We start from the raw sequence: 16,184 nt of genomic DNA on the forward strand, positions 1-16,184 counted from the left end.
TAAATAGGTTAGTAATGGAATTTTGCAATTAACTTTAATCTTACCTGCCTGTTCTTTTCTTTAAGTACTGTTCAATCTTTGCAAAGTTAATATAAAATACATGTATGCTTCCTAACTGAGAATCTTAAGTGTGATTAGCTACTCAGCATACTATGATTACATCATAGTTGAATCCCAGGGATCTTACTGAACTGAAGCCTATTTGTTACTTGATAGGGAAAAAAGTCTTCTCGAATCCCTGATTAATTCAATTCTCTACATTTACTGGATTACTAGTGAATCATGTACCTGTCCTCGAACTGCACCAACATGCTACAATAGTGGTCGCCAACCCATCGATTGTGATCGACTAGTCGATCTTTTGAGACTTTCCCAGTAGATCCTGAAAAAAAAAGAAAAATAAATACACAAATATTGTTGAGAGATTGTTTCCGGGTTGCGGGGTTTTAGTTCCGTTCTTTCTGCCCAGTGCGCATGCTTATGGCTCCCCCGCTCTACACAGTGTAATTCAGTGGTCCCCAACCACCAGGCCGCAAGGAAACGATGTGAGTCAGCTGCATCTTTCCTCATTCCCTGTCACGCCCACTGTTGAACGCACGTGAGGTCATCAGTCGCCTAAACACAGTGATACCCTTGTGCCGGGGATCACTGGTTGGCCTCGTGCAGCCGGCGGAAAGTGCCATTGCTGCTGGCCTGGAGCGCGGACAGATGGGCGCCACCTTTGAACCAGCTTAGCACACCAAATGTTCGTGGGGAACCCAGTGCTAAACTATTCGCAGATCTCATTCGGGCTCAGCATTTCGTAATTAGAGCAGCTACCTCGCTGCGATCTACTGAAAGTCATCCCTCCAGCCAAACTTGTCGGCTAATAGATCCTACCTACCTACAAGGGGGGGGCGGGCGCACGCCCTGTCTCACTTCTCGCTCGGTCAGTTGCTTTCTTCGGACTGCGACCGCCACGGCCCCGGTACGGGTATCTCCGGCCCTGACTTTGTCTTCTCACCCCACCCACAACCAGCCCCACCTGGCCAAGGCGTCTGGTGGCGGGCAAGCGGGAGGCTGGAGTTTGGGCCCAGAGGCTATCTAATGAGGCAATGAAGCCCTCAAAACTGCTTCAGTACCTTGAGTCCAAGCATCCTGCACTAAAAGACAAACCTGTTGAGTTTTATGAGCAGAAAAAAAGAAAAAAACGTGAGCAAGCGGGGCAGCGCTAAGTGCTGAGAGCCATGTAAACTAAATTGCGGAATAGACTGGACATAAGGACCCTGCTTTGAGTATCGCTGTATTCCGGTCGTGTTTAACACCCACCCCTCCCCGTCGGCCAGCCCACAAGAATATTGTCAATATTAAACCGGTCCGCGGTGCGAAAAAGGGTGGGTATCCCTGGTGTTTGTACGTTATTTCTACTTCCGGGTTGTGGAGTTTTACTTCCGGTCATTTCTGCCCCAGTGCGCATGCGTGTAACTAATCAATTTGGGGTCGATCTTGCCTTTCACTAAGGCTGAGGTAGGGGTTCTTGGGCTTAAAAAGGTTGGTGACCACTATGCTACAGCATACAGTACATGCCGCCTCTGCATTATGGCTGCTTGGGTGAAAGAAATTCAAATCTCGACTCAAAAATCTGAGGTACAGAATAAAATTTGCTGTTGCAGAATTCTATGTGGAAAAAAGTTAATGTAGAAACAATTTATTTTTTCTCAACTTGAACTTCTTGATACATGCTCTAATGAGGCCACTTTACACTGAAGAAAACCGTGATAAAAGACTTTGAGGAATGCAGCCAGCCACCCCCATAACATGAGTGTCCCCTGTATTCAGTTAATGTTGTTATTCTGAGTGTTTGCTCTGTCTTCATTGCAATGTTCAACTTTGCATGTAAATTAATTAAACATTTTTTTATAGCTTCAAATCTCTTGTGGCTTGGGAGAATTTTTAATAGCTGATGGAGTTGATTAATATCAGCACTGATTACTTGATCATCCAGAGGCTAAAAAATAATTTAAGATTTTTTTGGATAAAGCAAAACTCTAAGGTCTTGTTTCTAAATAGCCCTTGACATATAGTTGGCTGTCTTGGCTGGGATAGCAGCCCAAATACCAAACTCTGTTTTTATCGGATCAGACCTGTCTAGCTCTTTTATTGATGAGAACAATTTCCGCATAGCTACGTGATTTGAGACACAGTTAACATTACGGCCTTCCTGTAAACAAGGCAGCTAAAGCTAAAGATAGCCTTTATAAAAGGTATTTAAGTCCTTAGGGCAATAATATTTGAAAATGTCTGTTTGTATAGCATTTGCAAGCTCGTAATTAATTCATTCATTATATTTATGATACCTAGAGGGACTTCAAAATCTTGGCAAATACTAACTTTGGAAACAAACTGAAATCTAATACAATATTTCATATAATCTTATTGAAACATACTGAATATTGATAGAGTGGATGTGGAACGGATATTTCCAATAGTGGGAGAGTATAGAACCAGAGGGTACAGCCTCAGAGTACAAGGTTATTCCTTTAACAGAGAAGAGGAATTTATTTAGCCAGAGGGTGGCGAATTTGAGGAATTCGTTGCCACAGATGGCTGTGGAAGCCAAGTCATTGGGTATATTTCAAACGGTGGTTGATTAGTTCGTGATTAGTAAAGGCGTCGAAGGTTACGAGGGGAAGGTAGGAGAATGAGGTTGAGAGGTTACGTAAGTCAGTCATGATTGAAAGGCTGAGCACAGTCAATGGGCTGATTAGCCTAATTCTGCTCCCGTGTCTTTTGATCTTATTTCATATGTGCTCCTTTGAATGTACAGTTACATAACAAACTGAAGTTAAAAATGCAAAATAAATGGATCTAGTTCCATAACCTATTATTCTTTTTGAAAAACTGGTTCTTCTAGTGAAGTTCAAATTGTCTTTTTTTAACCTATAATCTATCCATTATTTAAATTCATAGAGGACTTGGAATATGAGGACTGGTGTTGAAAGTAAATGTGATACTTCAGATACAATTTATGATTTCTAAAAATCCTCCACTAATCATTTTAACAAATTACCTAATTTTGCAGCTAGCAACTAATCTGTTATGTGGGCCATAAAGGATTAGCCATTTACAACGAACAGATGCAATTTATGTAGATCAAAGATTGACCATTTAATGTATGCCTTCAATAACTTGCTGAGCAATTAATATCAAATTGTGTATCAAAGCCAGAATACCTTATTATCTGCATTTTAGTAGTTAAAATAGCTTTTCCAATTCTAGGCATTGTTCATCAGAATAATGAGCACACCAACTGGATTTATGTAATGGATTTTCCAGCAACTTTTACAGATTGCTTGACTACACTGAAGTGATTTTATATCTGATTAAATAAAAGTGTGTGTGTATATTATATATACATATATATATATATACACACACACACACACACACACACACAAGTTTATCCTTCTGTGGGATCTCAGAAATAAATATTCACTGCCTTTATTATTATTTTTGTCATATCAAGATAGCACTGAGCTGCGTGTTCTTCTGTCAAGATCATGGCTTAGACTTGTTTTTTAGGTTTGTAGGAATAGTTTTGGGAACAGAGCGGGGTGTTAGGGGCCAAGTTATGGTTTAGGAGAGTTAGAGGTCAGATTAGAGATTAGTGACAAGGATGTGGAGGAGTTAGAGCTTGGCCCTCCACTCCATGTTTGAAGGGGACAAATGACGAAGGACATCTGTAGGTGATGGACTGTCCCAGGTCAGTAGATGTCCATGCGAACAGGAGGTGTGAGGAGACACAATGGCTTGTCTGTTAGTGTGCTCAGAGTTCAAACAGATTAGCTGGTCTGGGGGTCAATACCAGAGTTCAAAGATCAATTGGAAGTCTGGATGTTGTAGTCCGATGGCTAAAGCCTGGAAGCCAGAGGCCTTAGCGGGAGTTGGAAGACTGTGGGTCAAAGGGAGGATGCGAGAGAGAAAAGTGGCTTGTTGTTTCTCTTCATTGCTTGTGTTCTTTGTTGTTCTGTCAAACATTATGGGCATGCCATGTTTGCACTCAAATATTTGTGTGACAATGCTTGTGGGCTGACCCCAGCATGCACTTGGGTGTATTGGTTGTTAACACAAATTATGGATTTCACTGTATGCTTCAAAGTACATGTGATGAATAAATCTGAATCTGTATCTCGTGGACTAAAGCACTATTATCATCATCGTACCCAGTGAAGGTCCTCTTGGTTATATTGATGTTAATACAAATGAAATACTAACGTTGCCAAGGAGTAACATGTTGAACTGCACAAATGCTATTTTTTTGTTTCCCATACTAGCTTTTGTTAAAAAGATTTACATTGTGGTGCATTCATTTTGTCTCAGTGCTGTATTATTCTACACTTTTTTTGCAAGAAGGGCCAAATTTGCAGTCAAAACTAAAAGATCACTTGAGAAATGAGAAATTTTGTCGGGTTAAAGACACTGGTCAGTGTTTGCTGTATCTACACTACATAGATTTTTTAAAATAATAAGCACAAAAAATGAAATACACAGTTAAGATAACATCTGTTGAAAGGGAAACAGTTAAAGCTTCAGGTTGAAGAATTTCTCATAAGAGGTGTTCCACAATAAGGTAAAAACTTCCATCGCTGATAGAAAAATTACAGTCTATTAATATGGACCACTTTCATTTTATGTCTTTTGTGTTTAACTCATTAAGAATTTGGGAATTCCTGTCAGTACAATTTATTTTCTAGATTCGGTAATGACGCAGAAGGTGAAATTATTGGTCATTCTGGTGGAGGCTCTGGTGGATACCTGGAACATGTTTTCAAATATGCTTCCAGGGAATTGTTTGGAATTGAAGTGAACGAGATTAAATATAAAACACTCAGGTAAGTAATTTATTTAACTTCTGAAATTTACTTCCCTTGTTTTACTAACTAAAATAGGAAGATATGTTCCCTTGTTTGTTCATTGACTCAATTCAGTCTTTGAACTTCAGGGGATAGTTGGTCAATGTCCTTTGGGAAGTGAATGTGCTTCAAATCCTCTTCTGTGAATATTAGATGAAAACACCATTTTGCTTAGTTACAGTAGACCTAAAAGTCAAAAATATAGCTTGTGTTTGGCCTAGCTACCAGGATAAGGCCAAAGAAAGACATATATACAGTACAACTGCTTCTATTGGATAATTCTGTGAATATTAATTGTTTAGGAACAAGCAGAATTAAACCGAATGAATCAGATTTAAGCCTTTAAGCAATCACATCAGTAAATTAATTATAGAAATTTGCATCAAAGGAGATGTCCGTACCAGGCAAATAGTTCATTTTAGTTCCGGGGTTCCCAACCTGGGGACAATGGACCTCTTGCTTAATAATATTGGTCCATGATATAAAAATGGTTGGGAGCCCCAGTTTTAGATAGAGTCCTCTTCCCATTTCTTGGTTCTGGCAAAAGTGCACATCCAGGCAATTTTATAACATGGTGAGGTATTTTACTGGACCTTTGCCACCAGTGAGGTCCATCCTTGCATTGCTCATTAAGTGAAAATATTAGCCACTGTTCCCCTCTATTCCTTCTAATTAACTTAGGTCTGTGCCTTCTAATTGTTAGCCTTACTGCTAAAGGAAATGAATCCATGTTCATCCTGTCCAGGACTCTTGTAATTTTATATACTTCATTAAATCTCCCCTTTGCTGCTTTGTTCCAATGAAAACAAGCCCAGCTTAGTCAGTCTCTCTATGTAACCATAATTTTCCAGTTTTAGCGACGCTTTCAGTAAATTTCCTCTACACCCTTTCTAGTGTTATCACATCCTTCCTGCAGTGCGGTGACCAGTACTGCTGTTGTGGGCTGTCTAGCACTTCACACAAATCCAGTGAAACACCGCCGACTTTGCTTGAATGAGTACCAGTTTGAAGTATAGCTAGCTTTCTGTTTCTGTAACCAGAAATGAAGCCATTGAGGATTCTTTTGATAATTTCACCCTTCAAGCTGAGCTGCTGTTAATTTTCGAAGTGGCACTGTCAGCGTCCCAAAAACAAGTTGGCTGACTGTTTTTCATTCAGATAATCAAAAGTCAGTGACAAAACCATCCCAGCTCCAAATATATTGTGATGCTCTGGGAAGGGGGTGGGGGGGGGGGGTGGCGTGGTTGACAGCCCACCCTGCATGTCTAATCACTAGCACTGTTTATTGTTCTTGGGTTAAAATGCGTATGTGGGATTATGGAGGGAGGGGATGTTCCAGTTCATTTATTGTTACATTTTAGCTTGGATTATACAGTTACTCGCTTGTGTATTTGTAGTCACCCTAACTGTAACCGGGTTGTGTGATGGTCACCTCCCCCGTTTATATGAGACTGGTTGGACTCACTCTCTGGGTCATGGTGCCCATCTGTTTTGTGTCTATCACAATAAAATGGCTGTTGAGTTAATGAGCTTCCTCGTCTGTCATTATGGACCAAATGCTTACCACAATATATTAGTTCTTTGGTGTGTTTGATATCCTTTTATCTTTTATAACCACCTTATCTACCTGCTGATTACCTGTGGGCATGCACTCCAAAGGCCTTCTAGGTATAAATACTACTTATCATGTCATGTTGTGCCTTGCGTTGTTTGTCCTTCCAAAGTACATGACACTTCAACCAGCCTGGTGATAACTTCCTCCAGCCTTGCAAGTTTGTACATTCTCCCCAGGACTGTGTGTGTTTTCTCCAAGTGCTTTGCTTTCCTCCCACATTCCAGAGATGTATGGGTTAGTGTTAGTAAGTTGTGGATATGCTATGTTGGTGCCAGAAGCATGGTGACACTTGCAAGCTGTTTCCAGCACATCCGGACTGTGGTGGTGGTCGTCTCAAATGATACATTTCACTGTGTGTTTCAGTTTTTCAATGTACATGTGACTAATAATGCTAAATTTAATCTTTTCTTCTTCACCATCAGCCACAAATGCAATTTTGACTTTTTGGAAATGTTCCTTAGTTGTGTCTCCTATTAAGTTCGAATCATTTAAGCCATGTGAACCAAAACACCTAGACTGAGCCTTGCAGATCCCAACTGCATTCAGCCCTCCAGTCACTAAAGCTGCCATTGGCTATTACCATTTGCTGTCAGCTGCTCTGCCAACTTTTAATGCAATTTCCCGTTTTCCTGTGGCTCCAATGAACTTTTACTTTCTGTTCCATCTGTCCAATAGAAGTTCAACAAATGATGCACTATTGTCTGATGTATCTTTCCCTATGTTGACTGTCCTTCAGTAAATCTGTACCTCCATATGTTGATAGTCAGTGTTTATCTTTAACCATTGGCTCATCAACATCGGGCTGACTGGTCCCTCACTCGTCAGTCAATGCCTTTTTCTTCCTGAACAGTAGTATATCAGCAACTTTCCAGTTCTTCTGCATCATGCCCACAGCCAAGGGTTGGCAAAAGATAAAACTCTGGCTCTTTCCTCTCTTGATTTTTAAAATCTGGGATACAATTTGTCCAAGATAAAACAGATAATGTGCAAAGTACTCAGGAAGCTGAGAAAGAAATTAAGCTAACAAGGTTCCCTGCTAGCTCCATGCTAGTCTTTTCCATTAATTCACATTCTTCCTTTTAGTGCAAATCTCAATAACAATATCATTCTTCTGTGAAGAGAGATGCAAAGTAATTGTTCAAATTTTTGCTTCACTTTGCTCTGTCTGACCCTTTAATATCAGCTTCCCCTTTTCTTGAAATAGGAAAAAACATAATTTGAGCTTTCTCTGTCTCCTCTTTGAATGGCTCTCATTGCCCTGACATAAACTTAACTCAAATAAAATTTTCTGATGTTTTATTTTGGTAAGCTATATCTCAACATGGTAAAAGTTGGTTTAAAACTCCAATTTAGAATGTTTATTCCTGGTATATCTTGAGTATATCTTTTAATTATACACAGTGCCCTATCATTAATGAGAAGTAAATTCACAAATCGGAAGTGCAGAGTGACTTGGGAGTCCTAGTACAGGATTCTCTAAAGGTTAACTTGCAAAACAATTCAGTGGTCAGGAAGACAATTGCAAGACTAGAATGTAAAAGCAAGGGTGTAATGCTAAGACTTTGTAAGGCATCAGTCGACCGCATTGTGAGCAGTGTTGGGCCCCATATCTAAGAAAGGATGTACTAGTATTGGAGAGGGTCCAGAGAAGATTTACAAGCATGATCCCAGGAATGAATGAGTTAACATTTGAGCAGCGTTTATTGGCTCTGGGTCTGTACTTAATAGAGTTCAGAAGAATGAAAAGATATCTCATTGAAACGTACTGAATATTGAAATGTCTACATGGAGAGGATGTTCCCAATAGTGGAAGATTCTAGGATCAGAGGGCACAGTTTCAAAACTCAAGGATGTCCCTTTAAGAAGAGTGATGGCAAGAAATTTCTTTAGCTAAATGGTGGTGAATCTGAATTAATTGCCACAGACAGCTGTGGAGGCCAAGTCATTGGGTATATTTAAAGTGGGAGTTGGTAGTTATTTAGTTAGAAAGGACGTCATAAATTATGAGGAGAAGGCAGGAGAATGGGTCTGAAAGGAAAAATAAATTAGCCATGATGGAAGGGAAAAACTCGATGACCTACTTCTGCTCCTGTATATGATGGTCTTATTTACTGTGTATGTCCTATTATTTGACTTCCAAAGATGCATCACCTGCTGCATTTTTGTAAGTCAAATAGGGGCAGAACATACAGTAAACAATGGGGCACTGAGGAATATTGATAAATAGACCAACCTCTGGTTTCAAGTCCATAGTTCAGTGTGACAACACAAATAGAATGGCGAAAAAGCCACATGGCACGCTTACCTCCACCAAATGGGGGGGGGGGGGCGCATAGAATATAAAAACTGAGATACTATCTTGCAGTTTTACAAAAATACTGGTTAGACCGCATTTGGCATATTATGTGCAGTTCTGGTAACTATAGGAAGGATGTGTGTTTACTGGAGAGAGTGCACAGGAAATTCAACAGGAGGTTGACAGAGGAGACAATCAATGCAGGATTCTCTTCCAGTAATCAAAACACTAAAGGAACTTGGGGTCAAGCAGCATCTGTGGAAGCAAAAGGCCTTTCAGGTCAAGACCCTGATCAGGACAGTCTTGATGCAAGGTCTCAACTCAAGATGTTGATTTGTATATTTTGCTGCTTGGCCTGCTGAGTTCTTCCAGTGCTCTGTTTTTTGCTTCACTAAGATGTTGCTTCGATTGAAAGAATTGAGTTATGGGACGAGATTGGAGAGTTTGGATTTGTTTGCTCAGAAGCATAGGAGACTGAAGATTAAACTGATAGAACTATATAAAATTACAAAACACATGGATAGTGTAGATAGAGTCGTTTTCCTTTGGTAGATGTATCAAAAACGAGAATAAAGGCATAAGGTGAGAGGAAGAAGTTTCCAAAGGGGATTTGAGGAGAGAGTTTTACATTCTCTGGAACTCTCTGCCAGAGGAGGCGATGGAATTGGATACAATCACTACATTTAAGAGATATATTTAGATAGGCACATACATAGACAGGGCATAACAGATGCAGAACAAGGTGGGCGATTGGGATTAGTGTTAAATGGGCAAAAATATTGGCATGGATGTGTTAAGCTGAAGGACCCGTTTCCTTGCTGTACAAATCTGTGATTCTATAGTAACACCAGCATTGAACTGAAAGAATCTAATGGTTAAGAATTTTTACTGTCTGATCAATAGGGCTGTTAATTTATCATCATTAGCACTTGTGATTAATGTGATCAAAATAATATACTATAATATACTATAGTATACTATAATATAGTATTTTTTATGTTAATGACATGGAATAACATGAAAAAGAATAGAAAATATACTTGTTGGATATTTAAGTGCCTTCCTCCACATGCCCCATCACCGTGCACCCTTGCACACTCATGCATTACGGACCTCACTGTCGCTAAAGGTGAGGATGAAGGAAATCAACATTTGCGTAAGAAAATGGAATTGCAGAATACAGAAACCTCTGATAGGGCCAGAGAATTTACAGAAATAGCAGCAAACTGATGAAGGAATTTGAACAAAATGATAATTTATACATATAGAGGTTAACAAGGTAGAACATTTTGCATTGCACTGTTAAAACTATTCAACAATATTACAGTTAACACTTCTTCAATTTGAATGATGCAGCTTACTTGGGTTTGTTTTTAATGTTGGAGTTTAGTCTAGCCAGTCTTAAGATCTGTAAACTGGTTTTTGATATTGTTCCACGCAAAGATTATCAACTTCTTGGAGAGTTGTGTGTGAGCAAGGAAAGTAAGAGTGAAGCAACTATCCATTGCAAACAAAATTCATTACGTTTAGAACTACCTGACTGTGAATGTAAAATACACATATTCAAGAACATCTAATGTCATATTCTCAAAATCACACAACTTTGACATTTTTAAACATTGCTATTGTATCTGCTTTCACCACTACACCAGCAGCCTGCTCCAGGTACATATCACCCTTTATGTTTAAAAAATGGTTTCCTTGCACATTTTCTTTAAATTTTCCCCTCACCTAAATGAATGACCTCTAATATTTGACATTGTCTTGATATTCTTTATAGCAGCTAATTGCCCTTGTACCTATAATTTTTGTTTTCTTTCTGTAGGAATAAAGATTTCCAGGAGGTTACACTAGAACAAGATGCGAATGTGTTGCTTCGCTTTGCATTAGCCTACGGATTTAGGAATATCCAAAACCTGGTGCAGAAATTAAAGCGTGGGAAGTTGACATACCATTTTGTGGAAGTGATGGCTTGCCCCTCAGGTGAGACTTCAGGGAAACTTGTGGGAAAGAAATTAAAAACTAGATGTGGGAAATAGTATCTGTCACAATGCTCCATCGCTGTTTTCCACTGGGAAGCAGTATGTAATTTTGCACCAAATCAAAACACTTGTAGCTTCATAGGAGCCATTCATTTGAATACGGTTTCTGTGTCTGCTTCTTAGCTTTAATAAGCTGCACCCAAACCCAGCTATGCCTTGTAGAAACCAGAGTGTTGCATGGTTGGGGTCATGGTACTTAACCTTCCCTGTCATAATAGGTGAGTCCAGGTGAGGGGGAAGATAGATGGGTGGGGGAAAGGAGATGATATGAGAAGGTCACATATCATCTGCCAGCTTCTAGTCCTCCCCCACCTTCATTTTCCCCCTTCCTTTCCAGTCCTGATGAAGAGTTTATTTCTCTGCCTGATCTACTGAGTTCCTGCAGCATTTTGTGCAGGTTTAGGTAGGTCCAGGCAACAGTACTGTCCAGATTGAGGTTTTGCACTTCTCTAAGATTTGTATTTTGATATAAGGTTTTTGAATTTGATTTCTGCAAAGAATGATTGCAGGTTGGTCTTCATTCTGATAGATAGATAGATACTTTATTCATCCCCATGGGGAAATTCAACTTTTTTCCAATGTCCCATACACTTGTTGTAGCAAAACTAATTACATACAATACTTAACTCAGTAAAAAATATGATATGCATCTAAATCACTATCTCAAAAAGCATTAATAATAGCTTTTAAAAAGTTCTAAGTCCTGGCGGTAGAATTGTAAAGCCTAATGGCATTGGGGAGTATTGACCTCTTCATCCTGTCTGAGGAGCATTGCATCGATAGTAACCTGTCGCTGAAACTGCTTCTCTGTCTCTGGATGGTGCTATGTAGAGGATGTTCAGAGTTATCCATAATTGACCGTAGCCTACTCAGCGCCCTTCGCTCAGCTACCGATGTTAAACTCTCCAGTACTTTGCCCACGACGGAGCCCGCCTTCCTTACCAGCTTATTAAGACGTGAGGCGTCCCTCTTCTTAATGCTTCCTCCCCAACACGCCACCACAAAGAAGAGGGCGCTCTCCACAACTGACCTATAGAACATCTTCAGCATCTCACTACAGACATTGAATGACGCCAACCTTCTTAGGAAGTACAGTCGACTCTGTGCCTTCCTGCACAAGGCATCTGTGTTGGCATCTGTCCTTTTTATGTCTTTCTGATTTAAAGTTCTTATACTTACAATTTAATAGAAGCTACCTGTGTAACTTTACCAGGCCTTAATTTTTTATCTACTAGTCATTACTTGTACCACAGTTCCTCATGTGGATTATAATTAGATTAACATAATAGATTAAAATACTTACATATGGCAGAAGGGTGTAACTGGTGGAAAAGATAAAGTGATGTAAACTAAATGAAGTGGTTTCAAGCCCCACTTTAGAAATTTGAGCACTCGAATTACTTGTACTCCAGAACTCGGGGAATGATGGACAGACTGAAGTGCATCCTTTGGAATAAAATATTGAACTGAGATCCTATCAGTATCTGTTAGTGTAGAAGATCCCATGGCAGAATTTTAAACTTGTGGTTGAAAGTCATTTCCTGTGCCCTGCCTCAGTTTTATCTTTCAGTGGACACAGATACGAACAGATTATCTGGTCATTGCTGTTAGTTGGAGCTTGACAACTGGAAATTGGTTACAGTATTAAAACATTCTCTTCACTTCAGAACTATATTATTAGCATAGAAGTACTTTGGCATGTCCTAGGTCATGAAAGAAACCGTTTAAAGCCAAGTCTTTCTGTAAAATAAGTTTGAAATCAGGAAAGATGTGATCAGAATGCACGAACGTGTTAGTGTCAATTTTAAACTTCACACTATCCTTTGAAATGTAAAACTATATAAACTTGGCACCCTGTAATTATATCGTCCTGGAAGGAAGATGCTACCTCATACCCACTGCTGACAGATGCACGAGTTCACCATGACAGTTCTCATAGTAAATGTGAACATTGGAATAAATTTATGATATTAAATTGACAGGAAATTTGCCCATGTAAGATGTTGCCCATTTTTGATGGATTTCCCACTAATTTTATACTTTAAGCTACCCTGGCAACAGCATTTTATTGAACTATTGCATGGTATTTAATTGGGCTATTAGATACATTAGAGCTGTAGAATGATTGACATTGAAGTTTGAATGTAATTATCTATAAACTTATTTAAAAGTTTAAATACCCAAATCACTTCCCTCCCTTTGCATATAATTTAGAGCTTTCTTCGATGTATGAATATTTTCTTAAAGGGACTTGCTAACTAGTCAGCTCTACTGATATCCACAGGTTGTCTGAATGGCGGTGGCCAAATACGAGCTGAGGAGTCAGGGTCCAGTAAGGATTTGTTGCAGCAAGTTGAAGAGCTTTATACAACAGTGAAGGTGCAGACACCTGAAGCAAACCAGTTCATTGAGCAACTCTATGAACAGTGGTTGGGGAGCACTGATTGCACCAAAGCTTTGAAACTGTTGCATACACAGTACCATGCTGTGGAGAAAATGAACACTGCTCTGAACATTAAATGGTAGAAGGTTCCAAACCATCACAGTTGTACAGAAGAAAACCTGATGGACATTAACAAAGTCGCTTGTGGTACCTTTCATTTAAAAAAAAAACACATTTGGTGAATTGTTATTATTTAAATTGCTGTGTTCGTAATCCACGGTCTACAATTTAAAATAGTTTTTCAACTTGCAGATGTTTTGCCAGTCTTGAGTGAAAGAAAACTGGGAGTTACACTTCTCAACTGTTTGAGCAAGCAGTAGCAGTTTCAATAGTAAAAATATTAAATCTATAAGAATAATAGTTGCCCTTTCTGTTTCGACCTGAAGGAAAATAAGTGTGTTCTATTGTTGCGGCAAGGTGAGCACATTCTGTAAAGGCGAACCAGGCTGATTTCATTTACTTCTCCAGTAATAATAAAAGTGGAGTAAGGACTCTGTAGGGGACATGAAAGGCTGGTCGAAGTGTCCACTAATATGTGCAAAAGCCCAAACAGGCAGATCAGTGGGACCTGGAGTGCAGTTTAAGTTCTGCTACGTAGCACTCATACGAAAACTTGAGAAAAAATCTACGGATGCTGGAAATCCAAGTAACACACACAAAATGCTGGAGGAACTTGGGTAGCCAGGCAGCATCTATGGAATCTACTTATATTTTCCATAGATGCTGCCTGGCCTGCTGAGTTCCTCCAGCATTTTGTGTGTGTTGTTAAAACTTGAGATATTGTTTTCATCTTTTATTGCATGGGGTCTGGAGTAAAAAAGTAAGAGTGCTTTTTTGTAAATCTACAAGGAGCTGTATTATTGTGCACAGTTTTAGTGTCCATATTTAGGAAAGATTGCTTCCAAAGCAATCACAAGGTTGATTTCTGAGATGAAAGGCTTTGTGTCTGAGGATAGGTTGAACACGTTGACCTATGCAATGGTCTGTAGAAGAATGGGAGGTGATCTTACAAAAGTTGATAAAATTCTGAGGGATATTGACATCATGGATAGTGAGATGATGATTTCCCTAGTGGGGCTATCTAGAACCAGGGCCATGAATTCAGAGTTAAGGGGCTTCTATTAGAGGTTATGATTCTTCAGAATTATATACTCCAGAGAACTGTGGAGTGGAATGAATTGTTACTGGCCAATTTTCCAGTTATATTGGTCATTAAACTGGGAAGGGTACAAAAGAAGATTTACATGGATGTATTGGGACTTGGCTTGGGTTGTAAGGAGAGGTTGGATAGATATTTTCTCTGGAGTTTAGGAGGCTAAGGGGTGACTGTATAGGTTTATAAAATTATGAAGACCACGAACAAAGTGAATAGCCAAATGTCTTTTTCCCCAGGATAAGGGAATCCAAAATTAAAGAGCATAGACTTAAAGTGTGAGGGAAAAGTTTTAAAAGAGACCACCAAGTTGGTGGTGAGTTCTGTCTACGGTGAGGTAGTGCAGGCAGGTAAAATGACAGCATTAAACGTCATTTGCACTGTTGCATTGATAGAGACATTTTGGAGGGATCTGGGCCAAACACGGGAAAATGGCAGTAACTTAGATGGGCATTTTAGTTTGCATGGGTGTATTGTGCTGAAGGATGTTTCTGTGCAGTATAACTCTATATGAGTCTTATTTAACTGCACCACCTGGACGATACACAAGACGGACTGCTATTGTGTTCACCAATGTCTCCTGCTTGAAACTCCATGGGAATTTTTACGTCTCTTCCCCAGTGACTACTGCAAGAAGTATGTGAATGCAAGGATAAGAAGTAAAAGATCTGCAGGCTCTCCTGGAGTTAGATGTGTCTAAATTGCTAGGAATGAGTTTGCAGCTACCTCTACCTGTAAGATTCTCACACCCATTTATTAAAAACAATCTAGTGTCAGTTGATCACAGTCAATAGAGACTGTGTGAAACTCTTTTCATGAAACAGCAAAAAAATTGAAAAGTACATGTTAATTACTACTGTATTTGTATATGATCAAGATTCAAATAATGTTTTAAACAATTCACCTTCTGTATTAATAAATAAAATTTCTGATATTATAAGACAAGTGTTCAATTCTGTTAAGTCTTCTCAGTAACCTAACCTTTAGATTGCACTGAGCCAAATATGAATCCCATCAAGCTGTATTTGTTTTACAGCACAGCAGAACCTAATACAAGTCAGTGGATAACAATGGCAGCATATTTCCTTTGGTGCTTAACATTGCTCTGGAATGAGTATTTTGATTGTTTCTTCCTCCTTTTACACTAATCGTGATCAGTCTGTCTTGGAAATGTTATTATTCCAGAAGTGAACGTTTATTGATGGTTGGTGATCAATAACAATTTTTTGAGCTCAGAGTTAATAGAAACGCTCTTATTAGGCAAATCCCTGTACTTCAACCTTACCCTGATGCCAATGCTCCTGCTCTGGAATACCTGCATGTGGTACATTTTAATTTTTGATAATGGGTATTGGGAAGCTGGGGTCCAGTGCATAAATTGTCTGCTTGTACATATCTAGACCACTAAACCTGTATCTTATTCTTTATTTTAACTCTTGCCTATGGAATTGTATGAGCAACCTCATTAAGGGGCGAGTTAAAAACATAACTCTGCGAAACATGAAAATGCAGAAGTAGGAGCCTGGTACAAATTTTCATTTGGCAATTGCAAATCTAATGTGTACCTAATTTGTCCAAGGTAGTCATACAATATATATTCTGCAACTGAAGTTATCTTTCATACTTGTGTATTTTTCATACCTCAGTGTATTTTTCATTCTTCCCTGATATATTATTTTGTTTTAAAAGAAATGGCTTTCTATATTTATGGTATCAAACTACAATATCAAATAATTCAAACTG

General features: G+C 39.1%; 1 protein-coding gene across 2 annotated transcripts in view; it reads left to right on the top strand.

Moving 5' to 3' along the window:
• The window catches only part of narfl (nuclear prelamin A recognition factor-like), a 49,448-nt gene extending 34,371 nt beyond the window's left edge, over window positions 1-15,077 (top strand). For both annotated transcript variants that reach the window (XM_073060716.1, XM_073060717.1), the window contains exons 9-11: window positions 4,734-4,871; window positions 10,629-10,786; window positions 13,130-15,077. In XM_073060716.1, the coding sequence (XP_072916817.1) occupies window positions 4,734-4,871; window positions 10,629-10,786; window positions 13,130-13,371 (538 nt within the window). In that variant the 3' untranslated portion in view covers window positions 13,372-15,077. The remainder of the gene's footprint in view (window positions 1-4,733; window positions 4,872-10,628; window positions 10,787-13,129) is intronic.
• Window positions 15,078-16,184: the final 1,107 nt, after the last annotated feature.

The sequence above is a fragment of the Hemitrygon akajei genome, chromosome 11 (genome assembly GCF_048418815.1).
Source record: "Hemitrygon akajei chromosome 11, sHemAka1.3, whole genome shotgun sequence".
Taxonomy (NCBI): Eukaryota; Metazoa; Chordata; class Chondrichthyes; order Myliobatiformes; family Dasyatidae; genus Hemitrygon; species Hemitrygon akajei.